Source organism: Manis pentadactyla, chromosome 16 (assembly GCF_030020395.1).
Source record: "Manis pentadactyla isolate mManPen7 chromosome 16, mManPen7.hap1, whole genome shotgun sequence".
NCBI lineage: Eukaryota > Metazoa > Chordata > Mammalia > Pholidota > Manidae > Manis > Manis pentadactyla.
This window is the reverse complement of record NC_080034.1, coordinates 15,851,467-15,873,514: the sequence shown is the minus strand read 5'-3', so window position 1 is coordinate 15,873,514 and position 22,048 is coordinate 15,851,467. Positions and strand designations below refer to the sequence as shown.

Here is a 22,048-nt window from a genome sequence, read left to right as displayed (position 1 = left end):
AGAGTCATTAGTTCTTTGATCCCAAAGTTCCTTAATGGAAAAACAAGGGTTACACTTCTTCTTACCTTTTATTATTGCTGTGAGATGATGTGTGTAAAAGCCCTAACATACAATAAACACCTGTTAAAGGTAACCAGCTTTTTTATCTCTCATTGCCTCTTCCTGTGGAAATTAACATAATATAGAATGGGCATTCAGTAAATGTTACGCTGAATCGATCATTTAGTACAATACATTTTAACATAGTAAGAATTCTAAAATCCCTAAATTTGTATATTAACGCATTTAGCAGCTATTTTAAAATCCCAACTTCTTAATTTTACATACACAGTATAATGGGATGAAGGTAGGTACTTTAGTCTTATGAGCTTACTTACTAACACGATTAATTTACCATTTTAGGAAAACTAATCTGAACTTAGCATTTGCAACAAAGCAAAGAAAGACTCAAAAGATGACTTTTAGGTTATTGAGGTTCAACTGAATGAACAGACAAATCAAGAGGAATCTAACGGGAAATGTTGCTGAATGGTTTAGATGCATGGGTATAAGAGAGATACTGTTTGAATGGAAAGGACCACAAATAATTGGAGATTCTTGAACAAATAGGTCAATAGGAAGAGTCAAGGTTTAAGATATTTTTGAAGATGAAAGCTGAAGTGTTATGATAGCCCTATAAGGAGCTTAGAATAGAGCAAAAGGGGAGGATAGCTGGATAAAAATGTCAGCTTGGGAAGAAATTTTAGTGGAGATTGTTTTTTGGGAAGAAGAGGAATTGGGAGATATTATTTGGGAGGATACTTGCTGCCTGAATTACATACGAAAACTGTTGTTTACATTTGAAGAGTGTATTTTCTTACATAAAAGAAATCTTAAATGAAATCTAGATATGAAGTGAAATAGCTTTTGTTTGATTATATTTAGAGTTGTATGCGGATAATTCCACTCTATAGTTTATTGCTTAAAATGCCTGAACTTGGATTTTGAATGTTAAACAAAGTAGACGTTTGCTAAAAACCCGGTTTCAAACACAGAAGGAATCAGTTCTTGTTTAATGAGTATATACTTTTTTAACCTACTAAATCCCCAGAGAGATCTCCCAGAAACTTTTCTTACCTCCATGGTAGGTTTGTTACATTGCAGTAAATTACACTCCTGTCTTCACAACCGTAAGTCTTTACTGCTGGATGCAGTCTTAGAAAGAAGTAGGAGAGAACACGGGAAAAGAATATTCTTACATGATTTGCATAATCCTGTGTTCAAGAAGTGACTATTCTGATAAATAAGGCAAAACTAGGGTCCCCCTTTTTATTATATTTTGTATATGTTGCTTGTGGCAAATATTCATTTCTTTGGGAGTGTCAATAATTAAAAAAATAAAAGAGGGTGTGTGTGTATATAACTTCTAGAAGATCTTCAGGTTTCTGATGAAGGAAGACATGATAACAAGAGAAATTTGTTCCCCATAAATCTGCTCGGCGTGAGGACTCAAACATTTTCATATGTCATCCTCTTGGCCTGCTGCCTGAAAATTTTGGAAGAGCTTGAAACCCAGCTCAACACAGGTGGCAGGAGCATATAGTCTAGTTACTTGGAAGACACATGAATAAGCGCATCTGTGATTTTTCTTCCCTGACCTGGTGATATCCATTAGAATAAGTATTACAGGGAAAGTCAGGAAGCCGCTGACTGGCGTTACCAGGTGTGTGACTTCAGTCCAATCATCTATGCTCTGAACCTTAATTTCTTCAACATTAAAATAAGGTGGAGGAATGGATAAGACCCTTTATAGCATCCAAAACGGCATGGTGATGTTTTGCATTCAAGAGAAAATGCATAAATGATGGAGTGAGGTAGGTGAGGCACATTAGATTACGTTCAACTCTCTCTAAAGATGGGGAACACATTGGGGAGTTCAGGAAAGACACTATGATGAATTTCTGCATGATGACAGGCAGAGCACAGGGAATTCTGAAGTCTCAGTGCCATTAGCTCTAAGGTCTGACCGAAAGATGTATTGGTGCAATACAACCACTTGGCTTGGATAACTGCCCCAATGGCTTGGCTAAGGAATCCTCCTAATCTCTAAGCTTAGTTGACTTAATTTGTCTATTTGTGAAAAATGGTTACACTGTACTTTTACTCAAATTTCACCAGTGTGGAAGTAGTACAGCACTTAACAGGCGGCATGACTCAGGCCCAACCAGTCAGACCTGAGGTTTGACCAATCAACATGGACAGCAAATGATGCTCTCTACTTGGGCAGATTAGCTATATATATATCAGTGGTGGGTACAATTTACTATTCTGGTTGGTTATTTATTATTCTGCAAAGGCATAAATCCCAGCAGTGTTATTTAATAAAAATAGACAATATTAATAACTGCCAGAAATCATGACATGGGCTGAAATGACAGCAAAGGACACTGGCTTTTATTTTCAAGTAGTTACGTCCAGCACTACTGTGCAGAGGAAGAATAGCAAGAATATTAAAGGCAAAATATCTCTTCTTCCACAGCATATAATCTCCATGATTCATATCATGTGAGTTTGTTGTTTTAAAAGTTTTCTTATATCAAGACTAGAGAAAAAAAGGGGAGATTTTTGGGCTTATTCATAGAGGTTGAAAAGAAGAAGAAAAAGATCACCTGGAAGAAAAAATTGCTCCTCCTCTCATCCTAAACTTCTATCCAACATCAATAGCAGTTGTATCTGCTGCTATCCAGCCCTTTTAGTATCCATGACAGTGTGAAACTGAGAAGAAATGACTTTACATGGACATTTACAAGTCAGAGGTTCTACAGAAGAATGACTATGAGCACATGAAGAAATATGGAAAAATAAAAAGCCCTTTATTCGTATACTCTCTCTTTTGTTAAGAAATACCAGCAGAAGGGTTAAATGAGGTCCTTCCAATGTCCCTCCGTTGCCAAACTCATATGTAATAAGGTTTCATATAGAAGGCAAGTATGGTTTCCCATCCTCAGAAGCAAAGAAAAATTTCTTAGTTCAAATATTGAGATCATTAAAAGTTACTGCAAAGAGCAACTTGTAGCTCTTCCAATAAATAAAGCCTTTTGCTCATATCACAGAAAATAATCACAATGTTCTAATGGAAAGATTTAGCAGCCACTATTTGCCCCTAATGGGGAATCCATCACAGAAGAGGGCCAAAAGATGGACAAGGACTCAACCCTATTTAACCATCCTATTTATCTTTTTGTAAAAGCCACTGGAAATCTAGGAAGGCAAGTTGTATTTAATTAAGTTTTCTTTGCCAGAAAATGATAAGGGTAGTGTTGGCAAAACACACAGAGTAATGCTTTTCAACCAGCAAAAAAAGAAACATGACTTTAGAACTTTTTAGAATGATTTATTGCCCTATACAGGGTCTTAATTTTTCAGTGGGATACGATCATCAAAATCATAATCAACTGAGAAGAAAAAAATGTTATTCAAACTATTAATTTGTATCCAGCAGAGCCTTTAAAGAACATACTACAGAAATAAAGGCTCAACTCACTTTCATCATTAATCATTAGGCTACACGTATGAACCAAAGATGGAAAATAATATAATGTAAAATATACTAATAATGTTAAAAACAAAATAATGGCAGAACTTCCTGAGCCTGAAGGGGTGGGTTTTGACATGTTTGTTACTGTTCCCTCCTTGAAGCAGACACTGCAAAGATCACAACAGCAGAGCCTACAGGAAACTTTAAAATACTTTATGATATAATATTTTCCACCAGCTCACAGTCATCTCAGAAAGGTACAGAGAGGACACCTATTTTCATCCTTGTAAGTGTTACAAAAGACATTTAGTCATCCTGGTAATTATAAGGTACAGGTTTGGATACAATCCTAAGTGTTGTGGCCAAAAGAATAACCTGCATCTGTTCTAAAATGACTTGAAAATCTAAGACATAATGCGAGAAGAAGGATAATTTATTCAGCCTTTGACTTCAGAAGAAAAATGCAGGCAATTTTAAAAGGCAGCATCTTATGCTAATTGGGAAATAAATTGGTTCTTTAATAATGCTTAAAAACCACTAACTTCCTATGGAGAACTGAGCCACAGAGGTAGTATGCCCATCCTATAGTTTCAAAAAATATTTCACTAACCTCACAAGTTTTGGTTATTTTAAATATTAGTTGCATTTCAAAAGACAAAATCTTACAATACATCCTGTTAAATTAGCCTCTACTAAGAGGAGACTAGAGCATGAAACTCAAACAAGAATGTTTAATGGAATACAAATATCCAATCTAGAAACTCTAATAAAAATCTCTCTTTGTTGGGCAAAGGCTCTTGGCTATTACACAGAAAACTACCATACGTAGCTTCCCACAAAATGTATTATAGATCAGGCTCATAATCTTTCCTTCCACAAAAATGGCACAAGAATTGATTTCAATTATCATTTAATACTTATTTCCCTCTCCTGTCAAAAAAGTGTTCCATACACATGAAATTGAAGGCTGGCAGCCTGAACTCACTTATGGAAATTTTAAGGACTATTGATTTACCAGTGAATTTTCTAGTTCTTTCATTGTTACTGGTAAGATGCCTCAGCGTCTGAATTCGATGATAGGATGGTCTGGAATGCTGATAGGCTTAGTTAAGAATCACGGAAAGAAAAGCTTCTCAAAATTTTGTCGAAATGAATTTTATAAATTAGATTAACAAGGGTGATTATACATGGCCAAAATTTCTCACATAGCATTGCCCTGACATCTGTTCTTGCTTTTTTGTGCTCCACTCCCCCTGCCCTGTACACCTTATTGATATCTGGGTGTTAACTGATGGAAAAATATGAAGTAATTTAAAAATAAATTGGCCAATGTTTTTGGAAACAAGAAACAATTTTGTGTATACAAGAGGGTTTTTATTTGTTTTTTGTTTTTCTGCTACGCCAACATGTAAGCTATAAGAGAGTGTTTATTTAAGCAAATATTTATGTTCTCAGTATGTTCTTATAAGGTGTGATGCTCTGGTGGACACCTCCAAAAGCTGTGTGCCTTTATCTGCCCGTTAAATTCTCCCACACAACCTTTATAAAAGCATCTCCACAAGGAATAGCATATTTTTCAACACTAGCAGCTGTATTATAGCCCAGCATAGCAACAGACTCTCAGTACTGGAAAGAAACTAAGGTTACGCAGTCAGTTTTTTTCTTTGAACAATACCCCACCCTGTCCCTCTGGTAGGGTATATTCTTTCCTATAAATGTTGCCATGTTCTCCTCTACAGGGGTGGGTCCAGAGTTCATGGGTCCTCAAGATTATATAACTTTGCATTTTATCATTTAAAAAAAGGTTACAAAATTATGAATATAATTTAGGCATGAAAGTGAATATTAATTTTGAGTGAGAACAGCAATAACTACCAGTATAAAATATTTTAAAGTTGAAAATACTACAAACATCCCCAAATCCAGAAAACAATATAGTATTTTTAATAACTACTTGATATACCCTTATACTATTTTTTCTTATTTTTTGAAGTCATAATTTTTATTACCTTTAATATAACAATGATTTTATAATATTCTATAGAGAGGAAAGGAAGTATATTTTTCCCCTCTAGCATGGTTTATAGAAAAAATTTGTTATTAGTAGTAGATTTGAAAATTTTCTTTCAGTTTTACAACTCATGGCTGGTTACATTATAGTTCCTTTCACAGCTGAGCTGAATGTTATGGAAGATTTTTCAACAGAGTATTTCTGGCCCGACATAATTCAAATCTTGTTTCTTCACCACTAACCACCTACTTCTAGCACTAGAGCCCCAGTCCACAATCAAATAGCAGTCAGACCTCCGTCCATGAATACTTGTGTCATGACATCAGATGAAATGGAAAGAGCATTCCTGAAATCATTTCTACAACAGAATGTTAGCAATACGTACCTAAATTATACAAATGGAAGTATTCCACAAAACCCGAACGAAATCAGTCTCCAACACAAACTCCCCTTAGCAGGGTCTCACAGCCTTGCCCACGCTAACACTACCACCTGACCTGAGGGGAAGTGTGACAGGTGGGGAAGTGAGCTCAACTGGCAGCAGGTAAAACACCTTACTTTTGCAACAGAGACAGGATCCTGTGAGCACATTTATCCCAGAGCCTTGGAGAGGAGCTTCCTCAACTTCCAATCTTCACTGCCTACCCCTCCCCAACTCCAGCCTCCCCGACTTCCACCTCATTCAGCCCGACCTCTGAGTGCACTTCTACTGCTTTGATTCCCTTAGTCCTCCCACCTCTGTTTATCATCAGACCCTCCTGTTTCTATCTTCAGTGTTTTCTCTGACCTTGATACTTTCAACCCCATTCCTATGCTCACAGCCAAGGCCGCATCTCAGTCACTCACGATCCTTGATTCCTAAATCATCTCTCTTTTATTTTGTTCCCCAATCTACCCTAACAATGGAGAATTATGAAATTGAGAATATGAAATTCCCCCCAACTTTACTTTATCTTTGAAAACTTACTACAATCAGTGATGCTATAACCTCAGTCTTTATGGTCATTTGTAACCCCATATATTACCACTGCTATCTTAAATGAACTCTGTTACCCCAAATTATTCTCCTGGATTCTTTAGATTTTCTTTGAAAAGTCCCTCTTCTTGCCTCCTCCTTCCTGTCCCTTTTTACATGGAGCTTCTTACCTCTTAGGTCTACTTCCCAAAGTTATACTTATTCTGGATCTGCTTTTGTTTTCTTTATCCTCTTAGGGGTTTTCTAAAATGCCCACAGCCACAGTGATTATTCTTTTTACTTCATCAGATATAGTCTCCTTTTGACACTTAATATATGTTATGTTGTACTTTCACTCATTTAGTATTTATATTAAATATGTATAGGCATGTGAATATGCATATGTACAACATCTTTCCAACAATGTCCAAGTAGGTTCAATTCAATTGCTACCACCAAGCACTTCACTTACGACTGCAAAGATAAAATCAATGTATGAAACACTTTCTGCCTTTAGAAAGTTTGAATCTTTTCAGTGGGAGAGGGTAAGTGCAAACATCACTTCTAATAGACTGTAGAGTAAGATAAGAGCCGTTTACAGAAATTACATATTCTGTGTTAATTGTTAGACTAACTCTTTTTTGCTCCCAGGAGAAGGCGGTTGTTGGAGAGTAGAGGCAGCCTCTTCAACCACAGCTTTTATATTTCCAGCACCTAGTTTCTGAAAGTATTGAGTTCTCCGTAGTTGTAAGTGTTCGTGAAGGGTCGAGAGATGTCCTAATTATTGCGGAGGTGATTTAAACCCCCACTAGTTGCCCGGATGGGAGGTATTTAGTCCAACTAATCTGTATATATGTGTGTGAGTTTTCTGGGAGACGAATTCTATGTAGGATATTTTATGATGACAAAGATACAGAGCCTTCAGGGACAGAAAGCCGGGTGCAAGCCTCAATTCCAAGCTTCAGTTTCCTCATCTACTCAAATAGTTCATCAACTGGTTGGTAGTGTTACCATGAGATTAAGTGAATTAATATACGGTGACTGGAACCTACCTAGTAGATATTTAAAAATGTACATTTTACTTAAACTAAGAACTTAGTCTAACATATTATCCACTGACAAAGCTGATCAGTTTCATTTTTGTTGTGTGGGAGTTTTTTTGAAGTCTGCTTTTCAATTCCTCAAATCCACATCGATCATGATGATGGATCTGTAAAATGTAAATATACTCCTCTTAGCAGAAGGTCAGTGGAAAGGAGCTTCCTAATGGTTGAAGTTTGGATTAGGATTGTAACAATTAAACTAAAATTCACGTTTTTTTTTTAGACTCAGCTAACACTAATGATGGCTTTAAACAGCAATCTCATTTACAGTAAGCTGCTTCTTGTCAGGGGAGCTGCGAGGAGTGGATTTGATTGCCTATATACAGTCTAATGGTCAGAGACTTACTGCTGAGACTTAGCAGGGGAGAAAGAAAAGTCTGAAGAGTGAGTGGCTCACACTGTCATTTATAATAAAGGAAACCTTTTCTAAGGAATTTTATCTGAAAGTTAAGAACTCCTTTGACATTTTCACCCTAACTCAGCATGATGCTATTATTTGTTACTGAGACACTTAAAACTTTTGTTTTTCTTACCACTTTCACAGGAATCAATAGTTTAAAAATTAGAGCAGAGTAGCGGCTCGAGTGTTAATCTGTGTTTGGTAGTGAAACTTCAAAGATTACTGTCAGCAGCTCATTAGCCACGTATTAAACTTTGTATGTATTCACTGGATCGTTTATAAGAAAAAGAACTGAAATACCACATATGACAGGTTTTAAAAAAATACGGCATAAAAGTTTTTTTTTTTAAGTATCTACTTTTTCCTGTTATCAACTGTGAGTTATCATAAATATATTTTGAGATATCTCCCAACTTTATAATAGCTTCTCCTCTGGAAACTAGTGTCTCCCCCTATTCTTTGTGGGTTGGGTCCCCAGTAACCATATTCATTTTGTATAAACTTCACTCTTCCTGTTTCCTCACCACTGACGGCTGATGAGTAGCAGATCCCAGACCTAATTTCCAGAAAACCCTGCCTTACAGCCATCCATGGCTGACTGACCAGTGTTAGACACCGACAAGCCTGGGTGAGTCTAATGCTCCCACCTGGGATCTAGATGAGGACTGAGAGACAGCCAGCCAGTTCACGTGTGCCGGTGACAAGACCCGGATACATAAACGTGGCAGCCCTAGAGTGGACACAGGTCACCATGGGCGGAGCCGGGTTGATCTGAGAAGCCAAAAAAATCCAGTCTGTAGGTTAAAATGAAATGGAAATACATTTAAAAAGAACATAAATGAGATATGGGGAGAGATTCTTGATAGTTTTCTAGTTTCTCAGTCCAGATCTTTCTTCAGGCTAATGGCATTCCTATTATGGACTTCACGGCCCGATGTTCATATAAGGTCCCCGGGTTTGTTTCTTTGTTTACTCATTTATTTATTTATAAAAGAAGAGAAAATAGCTTCTGCTATTTGCAATCAAGGATACCTAACTAATTCACTAAAAGTAGGTAATGGGGTCCATAGCTTATCCCCAGCAGAAATTAAGGAATATTATGCAAGATGAGCTCTTACACTAGGTACTTTTTATTGAATAACTGTAATGTTCTAGGTACTTCTGCACACTTATTTTACATTGAGTTTATTCATACTTATTCAGTGCAGTCACGTGAGGCTGAAATATTAACCCCATTAAACAGAAAGGAAAATCCAAGCCTCAGAGTGTTTATAAATATACCGCTAGAATTCCAACCTCAGGACTCTGCTGTTTCAAAAGTCAGGTCCTGTTCACCCAGCAACACAACAGATTTTCCTGAAGGCCAAACATCTTTAATAGGATCTCCCACTGAACTTTCCATTACCCTCCAGTTCTCATTTCAATGAATGACACCTCAGTTTAACCCCTGTTCATTCCAAGTTTCAATTTAACCTTGACTTCACAAAAACTTCACAAAAAAGATCTTTTACTCCTTTCCTTTTTCATCCATCCTACATCTATTTCATCATCCAATCCTAACAAATGATTTTCACAGTGCATTCGGAATCGAATCTCTTTGCATCCCCTCCAAACCCTCCTCAACGGGGGAAATACTACAATGAGTTAATCAGCAGTCTCCGGGTCTCTGCTCTTGTGCCCACCCCCACCTCATATTCTGTTTTCCACAATGCAGGCAGAGCAAACCTTTTAAAACATAATCCTGACAACATCACGTTCCTGTCCCAGTCTTCCCAATAGCAGCAGGAACTGGCCTGTCCATCCCTTGACTTTCTCTCCTACCTCCCCCGACACATTCTGCTCCCGCTTTAGTGTCCTCCTTGCTCAACCCCAAATAGCACAAGCAGGTTCCATTTCGGGGCATGTGTGCTTGCAGCGTCCTTCACCAGGATTCTCTATAGAGATAGCCCGTGGCCTGGACCCTCGCTTCATTCAGGCATGTGCTCAACTCCCCTTCAGACACCTTCCCTAACAGCCCCTTTTGGGGTTGTGCCCTGCTGCTGCCCCTCTCCACAGCACTTCTCTCTCCCTGGCATTGCTGGATTCATTTATTTATATATGTTTCCTTTCTGTCTCCTCCCACTAAAATGTTAAGTAAGCTTTTTGAAAACAGATATTTGGCCAGTTCTGTTCACAGTTCTGTCTCTAGGATCTTCAGAACAGTGTTTGAAAGAAGACAGAGGATCAGTACATGAATAAAGCTACTGGATACTTTAAAACCTAAGTAAAACATTCAGACTACATGGCTTTAAGATTTCTTCTACTTACTCTGAGAACCACCCTCCTTGATTTCCTCATTCAGAATATAATCTTTCTGCCCATGTTTCTGTAAACTCTTTATATGTTTCCAGCTCACTCTAGTTTGCCTTGTACTCCAGGGATTTATTCACTATAAATTGGAACACATGTTTTTGTAGCTACGTGAAAGATCGTGATGTTTTGCCAATCTTATTCTCTTTCAAGGTGTCCTATATGTCCTGTAAATTCCCTAATTAATAACACTGTTGACCACTATTACCTGGCAGCTTTTCTCTCCCTTTCAATTTTTGAAGTAAAGATCTGTTTAAGCATCTATTTGGAAAGCAGAAACACCACTGTGACAATGTATGTAAAGATGGTAGAGCTAGAAGGTTCCTCAGAGATTAAAAAAAAAAAGATTACATCACCCTTGTGAATTTTGAATTCATTCATTTAACAGGTCCTTATTTTATACATAGTATGTCTCAGGGATGAGATGGCAGACCCAGGACTAGGTTCTTTGTTTCCTGACCTGTGGGCATGTTTATAGAGCAGAATATGTTTTCTACTTCTGATTCTGCAATATTCAGATTGTCTAAGATCTTAAACATTGATATTTGATGTGTTATAAGAAATACTTTAGAGGAATATATTTTTCCCTTTTCCTGTAGAAACGGATCTCTGAACTTAATTTTTTTCATCCTTGCAGATATTAGTCAATGTTTCATAGTTAAGCAGTGGCATTATTCCTGAAAGCCAACAAAATCTAAGCATTAATATATTCTTAGCAACACCTATCAGTGATGTCCACTTTATTGTAGGATTAGGCTTTACTTGGTTATTAACCAGTCCATAAAACATTTATATGTTTTGAGTGCCCAGCTTGTGACAGTAACTGTCCTTGAAGATTGTCAACAAGTAATCATTCACAAAGGACTTTTAAGGGGACAGCTTGTCTGTGGGCAGTTGAATGAAACAAACAGGCAGATCAGGGGGTGAGCATACTGAAGAGGTTAACGGCAAAATGAATCTGTTTCACAGAATGATGGCCTGGCTTGCATCAATTAAACCTAACATTTACAGCAGGCTTAACTATGGTTACACAAGTGAGCGGGACACTGTCCCTTTCAATTTTCACAATCTAGCGGAGAATGCATACAGGAACTAGAATGTCACCAGTGGAATACTGGTGATATTTCAACCTCAATGAAAGGTCAAAGGCTGTATCAAGTGCTACAGTGGATGGAAAAGGAGGGGCTGCTTATAGACACCGCAGTTCTTCTGTTCATTCTCTCTCTCTCTATTTTTTAAATTATTTCTACCAATCCCATGTCTTTCATACTGAGAGAGAGTAAGGATATTTAACTGAAAGACCAGCCTCATATTCTTCCATTATTACCAAAGTTTCTAACAGAATCACATTGTATTTGTCAAATATTTCTGAGTTTCATGCCATCTTTATCATGTCCCAGGAAATTCTCCTGAATATATAATATGATTCACTTCATGCTCATAATTATTTCCTTTTTAAAACTGATCAAGTCTTCTGAAGATAAGAAAATCTCAGAATGGTTTGATTCTTAGAAAAATGGAAGCTATTTAACTGGTACTAACAACCACCACGGCAAATGTAAAATGAAAGCTTTTCTCGAAACACTGTCATTTAAATGCGCTGCTGAAATTCTGTTGCAGACGACATTCGTTTTCCGCTACAAACATCATCTGCTATATTCATGGTATATCAATGTCTCTGAGGTTCAGCTTGTTACCCAATCAATTTAACGCTTCCTAACAACTGATTTCTCGAGGGTACTTACATATTCTTCGTAAGCTTCATGGGATGGAGGGGGAGGTGCCCTGTATCCCGGAACTGCTGGTGCCCCCCGGGCTCGAGGGGTGGGCACACCTCTTGCGACAGGGGGCACTGGAAGGGCTCCGCGAGTCACAGTGGTCCCTCGAGGGGTGAGAACCCCTCGTCCCGGTGGTGGAGGAGGAGGGATGGCTCCCCCGCGGCCCCTAGGAGAAGCAGGTGGGGTACAGGTGAGAAACAGGGGATGGGAGAAGGGGTCTATAAAATAGATACAGCTCTCAGCTTACAGCCTGTGTCTGATGGGGAGAAAACTATGTTTATCTCTTCATGCATGAGTGTGAGCATGAGTGTTGATGTTTTAATTCAGATTCTTTAGGATGTGAAGTAGTTTGACCTCCAGAGAATAAATTTTGTAAATACTGGTTATGACTTAGTTATCATTAAAACCAGGTGAGAATACTTTGATATTTTCTAAAATGAAAAAGCCAAACCCAAACAAACAGAAACCAATCCACTCCCATTTTATCCAAAATGGCCGAGAAGACCCCCATCAGAGTATTGCCTATATACAGGTATCCCCTGATTTGTAGAAGTTGCATCAGGCCACTTTGTTTTTATGAAAGGCCTCTGCAAGAGCCTGCTTGCGCCCGCTTAAAGAAATCGGAAGAGGATTTTGCTTTTGCGAAAAGAAGCCAAAATGGTTTCACTGTTTGCTTTGCATCGCGCCGGCTCCACCAAGCTGCTTCCTGGGAACCACGCTCAGCATCCGGCCGCCAGAGCTCTGAACTGTGTCCGTGAGCAACTGTGCTTTATCTCGAGTGATTTTTGAACAACCCCTAGCAAGATGTGTCCTACAGTATCAGAAAAGCCTAAGAGAGGTCATTTTTGGGGTCTGGGAACACTCAATTTTTTTCCTTATAAATTAATGGTAATTGCTTCTTTGCTGCACACCATTTTGGCTCATAAAAGGTTTCATGGGAATGCTCTACTTTCAGACAGTCAGGGAACCTGTGTGATTATCTGGACCATCTATAAACTGAGCTGCTAAATGTCAGCGTCTCCTCCGTGCTGGAGGTTATCAACAGCAATGTGCAATGCTGTCATTTACAAAGCAACAACCAAAAAAATTTGTTTGCACTTTGACACTTTAATAAAATGTACTCTAAACATGGTGATATCATTCTGCTTTTTATAGTAGATTAAGCTTGAGGTTACCTGAAACCCAGCTCATTGTCACTGATTTATCATCATGCACGTTACCTCCTGAACTGGTAGAGTCCCTGATTGTAATTTGTTTTCCCACGGTATCTCTGATGCTAGTGAAATACATTAGGACTGTGCAATAGAAAGCATTGACTGAATCTTCTGCACTGCAGTGCTTGACACAAAAGTAACCTGTACTAAAAGCCTAAGATCAAATGGTTGCTGCCAACTTTCACAGTATTCCAAGGCCTCTGGAAAGGTTGAGTGTTTGTTTGAAGTCTGGGCAAAAATGTGGTTATTTCACTTTTTATTATGTCTGAAAGACTGGCCTCCAGAAAGCCGTGCTTTCAGCAGGAACACTAAAGCTTTGGGAAAAATGATGATCTTCTGGATGTCAACAATCGCAGAGTTTGGCTTTCTGCACAGATGGGGGAGGTAGGTCATGCCTTCTGCTAGGAATAGCAGTCAGCTGGTTCTTTCTTGCTTGCAGAAAATGCACTTTTACAAATGAACAGAAAGAGTGCTGGTAAAGCTTTTAGAAGTTTTAAATAGATTATAGAACTGATGAATAGAGAATTTATCAGAGAACGTATTATGAGTCTAATGTATAGAGAAAGCTCCCTTAGACTGGGGGGGAGGTGAGATATGAAAGAACCAGAAGTCCCAGTGCCCGCTTCAAACACAACACAGCTGAGAATACAATATTCTATATTATCATGATAATATAAGAACACATCTATAAAAAAAAAAAGGAATATAAAAACCAATTTTATTTTCATGTGCCTCCAAGCATTTCCCTGTTTCCTTGTAAGCACAGCGAGCGTACATCCAGGTTTGTCTGGAACACTTCTGATTTACAACTGTTGTCCTACCTGCTGGTTCAGTTTAGCATTTTAGCACTATCCCAAGTGTCCATGTGGTGGTAGTAAATTATGTCCCCCTCCTTTAAACTATATTTGCAAGTTCTGGCTATACTTACAGCAGTATAGCTCCTTGAGCCTGAGGTGGCATTTTTTTTTTTCTAATGGGTAAAATCAGATGTATGAATCTGTAACAATTCTTCCTGCTTTAAAATTATATGGTGCTCACATAAAATCTCATTTCTCATTTCCTTCCTTCATCAAGTGTCTCCCGAACCCAGTCCCAGCCAACCTGTCTCACGAACTCGCCTCATTACCTCCTCTACACCACGTCTCTTCCCTGGAATATTAGCCCTATGTCTCTCTTCTCCAATTCAACCCAAGATTCCCATCAGCTATTTTAGCATACTGTCCATGGCTCTGTATTTTTTCCTTTATTTTTCTGACTCTTTAAATGTTTTCCATCCTTAATTCTTCACCTCTTGCTCATTCCTGAACGGAATGAATGCAATCTAGTGATTGCTTCCCCACTTGGTTGACAATACTCTTGACTGAGATCACCAGCCTATGGGTTTCCAGCTCCGCTGGATGCATTTACAGTCCGTGTTCCACTGCACCTGATATATCTATCACTGTGGGTTACTATCTGGAAAACGCCTGTTTTGGACTTGTACGGCTCTGCTTTTCGCCCTGTTCCCTCCTTCCTATTTCTTACTCTTCAGCCTCCTGCACTGGCTGCTATTCTTGGGCCCACTTTGGGACATGGGTACCTCCGTTCTCTGTCCTCAGCCCTATTTCTGTCCCATCAGAGGGCACCCGTGCAGTCTCTAACTAGTGGTGGCTATGTTCCCTGTTTCATTCCTAACACATGCCAAAGCCTAGATTATGTGCCTATGTCCGGCGTGCTTTAATGTTTTGCATATTAGAGTTACCTGGAGGCCTTTGAAAAATTCCAAGTTCCAGACCATACCCCAGGCCAATTAAATCATAATCTTTACACAGGCAAGAAGCCCTCAGTGATTCCCAGGAGCAAATCAGTTTGGGAACTCCTGCCTTATATGCATCATCTAATTTTTTAAATACTGACAAGCCTGTCATGTAACCATTTCTAAGCTAAAAGGTTGAGTACCAAGTCAAAGTACAAGTCCCCTGCCCAAGGTCACACCAACAATCCACAGACCTATGAGGAATAATAGCAATAATTTTATTCTTCATTTAACTTGGTCCCTCTCATAATCTTAGTTATGATATCATTAGTCTCTAACCAGGCTAGATATTGGAGAGTTATCCTTGTCTTGGGCCACTCTTTTCCTCCAACATCTAATTGGCACCAATCCTATAAATTCTAATCTCTAATCTAATCCTATAACTCTGCATTCCAAGTGGTGTTCATGCCTATCTTGGATAATGGACTTGTTTTTTTTCTCAGTGGCTTTCCTGCCATAAATCAGCATCTGTCTCACCATCTCTCATTACTCTAATGCTTCTCTATCACCCACAGCAATGACGAAGTAGCCCTTCTAGAAGCAATATGATTATACACCTCTTTAATAAACTCCATTAGTTTTATGTATAATTTCTCACTGCAGTAAACAAAAGCTTTCAAAACCTGCCCCTGATGTTTTATTCTGTTTGCCCTCACACAACATGTAGTGGTGATGTGTGTTAGAGATGCCAAGTGTTTTAAATTCTTCAATTATGTAAAATAAATTATTATAATATATACATGTAATGCTTTGCTCTCTGGTATTCATTATTATTGGAAGGTTAGATAGTTTTTCATAAATATGTTTATTGAAATGTAAATTCCTTTAACTAAAGAAATTTTCAACAAATTACTATAGAAGTTTAAAAATATGCCAGGCATAATTTCTTTAGAATATAAGTATAACTGAATAACTGAATAAAATCATAATTCATAAATGTCAATACATTAGCATCTATTAACTCATATTTTCAAGAGCTTTCTGAACAATATGATTTTCTGTTTTGTGTGGCTCTTTCCTTATTCCTTTTAAGTTGTAGATACATTCCATCATGTGGTTTGAAATTGAAAACCAAGAGTTCTGTTCCATTTACTTTCATTACTGTCAATACATTAATGATACCAATATAGCACTGGAAGTGAGGTTTAATTTTCAACATTCTTTTCTTTTTCTTTTTACACAGCAGTGTCAGACCTGTATGGGATATTAAAAAGCAAAAGCTTTCAATCAAGTTTTTTCTTCCAAAACATTTAAAAATTTACTCCATAATGTAGCATAGAGAAGACAAGTGGTGACTCTGTGGCATCTTACTATGCTGATGGACAGTGACTACAGTGAGGTATGGGGGGGCCTCGATAATATGGGTGAATGTAGTAACCACATTGTTTTTCATGTGACACCTTCATAAGAGTGTGTATCAATGATATCTTAATTTGAAAAAAAGGAAAAAAATTTACCCCATAATATGCTATTCTTTACTGAATCATTAAAGAGATTAATGTTCCAGAATAAAATTTTTATTGAAAGTGAAATCCTATATAGTCCACTCAAGCATGGCAAATTAAAGAACCACTATAACAAAATAAAATCTGTTATTATGGTGGTTTTTAAATCTCAAAAGCAGTTTAGTGCATTATTTTTTTTAAAGTGGACCCAATTCCAAGGAATATAGAATAGAAAACACTTTCCCTCTGTAGATATTCTGAAGATATACTTGGGGTATACCATATAAAACGGTCAAAACTGATAATTTTATTTGAACCAAAAAAGTGACAATTAGTAAACCATATGACTTAATTAATTTAAGATTACCTGCAATGATGTCACTTCAAAACCCATCATGATGTGGTTAGAAATATGCAAGGTTTTATAAAAGACTAATTCCATAAAAAAGTGTGTCCATAAAAAATGTTATGTCGCAATGATTTTTAGCAATAAGCAAATGTTCCTAGTTAGTTTTAGAGAGTTCCATTTTTAAAATTTTGTATAAATAAAAATGTAAGAATAAGCTCTAGAATATTTTCAGAAGTTTTTTCCTTTAGTCAGATGTAATTTCCAGAATTGTCCTTCTTATATTTAGATAGTAATTACCTTGGTATTTTACTTGGAAATTTATCATTCTTAACTTTTTTCTGATAAGTGTGAAACTGATTGAGATGTTTATGATTTAAATGTTAAAACAGTGTTCTTGACAGTGGTAGTTGAAATATTTGGGGCATATTTTAGTAAATAAATTGAATCAGCAAAGTATCTTGGAATCTTGAGAGGATTTCTACGCAATGTATGAAATAATATTCTAGATCTATGTTCCTTACAGATTTGAAGGCCAACTAAACTAGGGTGAAGAGAGTAACTGAATTACACAGTCTGTGTGTGAGGGCTGTGAGTATGTACTGCTTCATCTCTTTGCAAACCAATGCCTTCTACTGAAAGCCTGAGAAATTGAGAAGCTTACAAAAAATTCTGATGCAGAAAGATTCCCATTTCTTTGCAAAGTGAATGATATCTATCTATCCATCTTTCTATCTAGCAATCATCTATCATCGCCTCTCTCTTCAACCTACCTGGCAAGACTTAGCAATTAAAGGGCCACTTAAGGCACAGGCAAAATTTATAACTTTCACTTCATGCAAGGCCATCCTGTTTCAAGGCAAAGGACTGTATCATCTATATGCTCTCAGAAGGGAGACAGAACCGGAAAGTAGGAAGTCTCAGGTCTGCTCTATTTACTTTCTTTGGATAGTTCTTAAGAGATCAAACTTTGAATTTTAGAGTCAGACTGCCTGTGCAGCCTGCAGCAAATTCCTCACACCTTTTTGTACCTCAGTTTCTCACCTGTAAATAATACTCAACCTTACTACAAAGGATTTGATTAATTTATGAAAATTCTCAGGTGCTATGTAAATGTTCATTGTTATTGTTTTGGGGTGGTGGTCGTTACTGATGTTGAAGTTATTTATGGGCAGCATGATCGTGACACAGAGCAGGTGAGTGAAGGTTGGCCATCCTCGTTTGCTGTGCATTTATTTAAGGTAAGGACGGATGTACCTTGCAGGAGTTGTGGTTGCTATTCTGATTCCTCTGCCTCTAATGCCTCTGCTGCGACCAGAGTCGTCTGAGCCATTTAAGTAAGATAATTCACGTAGCTGTTCCTGACGAATTTCATCATTGTAGTCCTGGAAGGAAAAACACGGCCTGATCAGTTAAAATGGGGCATGGGGCCTTAGAGCCGAGCGTACACAGTAAGAAAGGAAATGCTTCATTCAGCCTCGCAGATGAAAATCTAAAATGATGGTACAAGTGTACATACTTTAAATTCCTATTTTTATGGAGAGAAATTGAAGTTGCTTCTTTTATCAAGAAAGTACTCAGCAGGCAATCAGATGAGATTTTCTTGGATATTACTCGACGTGTTAGCCAGAAAAGGAAGGAGCAATAGAAGAACATCTTGGAATGTGCCAGGTTATGACTGTTCACACGAGGATTACAACTTCCCTGGGATGAATATGCACACTTTATGAGTGACGGCATGGCTCTCCAGTAGAGCCGGATGCATAATCCAACAGGGAGCAATCTCGAGGCCCGAAAGAGGTCTGTGTTAAAATCACGAAGAAGTGCGAATAATATAGCACAGTTCAGACAACTGGGAAGCTGTGTAAACCAGCCCAACCACTTGATGGGCAATGTTTAAAAATAAGGAATTTTCTGTATGTTCTGGTACTGGGCTGATGGGAAGGGATAACTGTAGCAGAAGGCAAATTTCACAGTAATAACGAGAGACTCAGTCAAATCAAAGGCACTACCTCTCTCCTTCATCAGCGTGGGAATGTACCAGTCTTTTCAATAGGGCCAAAGAGTGGGTCTGAGGCTCTGAAGATGAATGCTGTCTTCAAACACAAGCATCAGTTCTGCCTGTTTCTCCTTTTACTCACACACACGCACACCTGCCTGAACAGTATGAAATTGAGTAATTGCTTTTTTTTTGCCAAATGGCCAACCTGATTGATTTTTTTTTCAGTAAACATATGTTAAGCAAGCATATGTTTAACTAGTGGATTTTTTAGTGCCAGAGGAGGTCTGGGGGTTGTGACTAGAAATACCTGTAAAGAGCAGGCTAACAAAAATGATGATTGAGACCTGATTGTGGGCCCAAAACAAATATGTAATCTCACCCAGTGATTCTACTTTAGCTCTGCATACATGTGTTAGCGTGATGGTAAATGAAATCTGTGTACCCTCACCCATACCTCCTCTCTAGAAAATGGCAGGATGCATTCAGCCTAACAGGATTTCTAATGCACAGCTTTGCCTCATACTCCAAAATCTGCCTGGATTATAAGCAAAAGTGCTGGTCACTCCAAAGCATTTACTTCATTTTCAACATATTTTTTCATGTTTATCCTCTTAAGCACCTGATTATAGTGATAACGGGCTCAACACAGTTGGCTGACAGAAGAGCTTTATGGTAGAAAATAACTGTTTCTAACAAGTCATATATTACTCAATTTCTACCTCTTAATTTTCACATTCCAGCAATAACCACCCTAAAGAATAAACATGTCTCTTATTTTACTAGGATCAGGGAATGTTATGAATTGCTACTTCTGTGTGAACTGACCGGCTGAATCAAAATGAAAAAAGTATTTTCATAATTTTCCCAAGTATAACCTTAATTTGAAAGGGAATCTTCACAGCTTCTTGTCTGAGGAAAACCCACAGACTCTCAGGGTCCACATGAGTTATAAAAAGAGACATATTTTCATTGTTAGCAACACTGAAAATTAAAAACTAACAAATTGCAGATGAATTCAATATATGTAAAAGTTTACTTTACAGCATAAATATTGTTATGCCTGAATCAGAAAATGCAATGATTTGTAAATAGTCTCATTTGTTGTATTATCCTAAAGAAGAGTAGGAGGGTGAGGAGGAGAAACATATTAATCAGAGGGTGTGAGAATCATTCCCGATTAGATCAGGCCTCCCTTCTTCCATACCTGCTGATAGATTCTGTCACACTGACTCTGGGGTTGACCCTGTGATCTGCCTTAGTCAACAGGACAATAAAAAACATGACAGAAGGAAAGACTTGAAAAGTGCTTACGTATCAGGGCCTTCTCTTTCTTGTCATTGGGAATCCTTATGTGACCAGGTAAAGAAGCCCGGGCTGGCTTTCTGGAGGGTGAATGGCCATGTGGAGAGAGGCCATACTTTCCTTCCCTGCCATCCTATCTGAGTCCCCAGCTATGTGAGTGAAGCCATCCTATGCCATAAATACCAGTCAGGCTAATGGTGAGCAGAACAATCACTTACCTGGCCCCAGAACTGGTAGTTATAGATGACAAATTGGTGCTTTAAGCCAACCTTCTGTTGGTTTGCTTTGTTCAATAGCTAATAAACACAGAGGGGACCACTCAGCCTGGAACCTGAGAGACCAGACTCTGAGAGGCGTATTTCAGCAGCTTTGCTCCTGTCCTGTCCAGACGGAGGGTGCTTAGGCTCAGAAGTGATTTGCATGTTTCTTGGGGCAGGTGTAGCCCTGGTATGGAGGCAAATAGAACGATGTCCCACCCTGGTGTAATTAAAGTTTGAACTGCCTACTTATGTCTCTATTCTGAGTCTATGCTCACCAATATGACTGCAAATTGGAATTCAGCTCCTAGATAGAAATCTGCCAACATGGAGAAAATCTGTTTAGCTTATAACCGAGTATCTGACACTGCAGTCTAAGTTAATTCTTAGTGTAAGCAAAACAGCTATTACCGATGTTTAATCAAGACTGTTACGAGCTTAGCTAGATACACTCTGTTTTAAGAAATATGATCATCTTTCAGCACTGTGGTGGCCAAGACAATGCAGACCTCTAACTACAGGTGTCATCAGATAGGAATCCCAGCTGCTGTGTTCTGAGACCTGTTGCTCCCTAGGCCATGTGACCTCAGCCTGGCTTCTAGCCAATGAGCAAATGTGGTGGAGATGCTAAAACAGGCCCATTCCTGGGAAAAATCACAGGACTCCTCTGTCTGAGCCTCAAGGATTCCTGTAATGTCACTGCCCCAGAGCAGGCTAGGACCTTGCACTTCTTTAGGGCAGACACTGTAAGGTGCGGACTCTCTAGGCTTCCTTGACACCCTCTTTGTTTTTATTTTTCTATCACAAGAGTAACTTCCCTAATCCTTACATGTATTATGACAGTTTTGCATTTTCTTCAACACTTAAGAAGTGTTGACAAAATCAAGTTCCTAAGATTACAAAGCTGGGAGCTTTGGTAAAGCCATTATTATTATTAATGCTGATGGAGCCTCTTCTCTTCAACAGACATTATACTCTGATCAAATTATAGTACTTGCCATTCTCTTACTTAAAAATAGTTATGCACAGGTTAAACATGAAACTGATTACTCATGACCAAAAAAGGGTAGTAATATTTTTTAAGAAAATAAACTGTATGTTGCCCAATATTTTTTAATCCTTCACTTAATCAGAAAATATGAAAGAATCATGAAATGGACAATCATAAGCTATATTTTGGGCCAGTGAGTAGAAGAACTTGGGGGACACAGATGAATCATGGCAACAATGAAAAAGCTAATGTTGGTATGTTTATGGTGGGGTAAAAGGTAAAGAAGGTTGAGCAACCACAAGATATCTAGGAATGCTCTAGTTGGAAGCATATAGTATGACTGAGAAAAGTAGGAACAAAAGAAGCTTTTAGGTGCAGAGGTGGCTAGAAGTATAATGACACCGTTAACCAGAGAAAGGAAGGAAGGAAGGAAAAATGTTTGTACTTGGAGAATTTATATGTGGTTTGATTAGCTTAAGTTTAATAAGCCAGAAACATAAAGGATTATCTTGGAAATTCAGATCTGGGTTGAGGGAGTAAATCTGAATGTCAACTGCATGTATGTGTGACAACAGAAGCACAA

At 38.2% G+C, this 22,048-nt stretch overlaps 1 protein-coding gene across 2 annotated transcripts in view; it reads right to left on the bottom strand.

Annotated features, from left to right (window-relative positions):
* The window catches only part of KHDRBS2 (KH RNA binding domain containing, signal transduction associated 2), a 546,913-nt gene that overhangs the window by 153,320 nt on the left and 371,545 nt on the right, over positions 1-22,048 (bottom strand). For both annotated transcript variants that reach the window (XR_005030941.2, XM_036916275.2), the window contains exons 5-6: positions 18,171-18,298; positions 12,081-12,279 (exon numbers count right to left, since the gene is read on the bottom strand). Coding sequence is in view for 1 of the 2 variants with exons in the window: in XM_036916275.2 (XP_036772170.1) it covers positions 12,081-12,279; positions 18,171-18,298 (327 nt within the window). In the remaining variant the exon portion in view is untranslated. The remainder of the gene's footprint in view (positions 1-12,080; positions 12,280-18,170; positions 18,299-22,048) is intronic.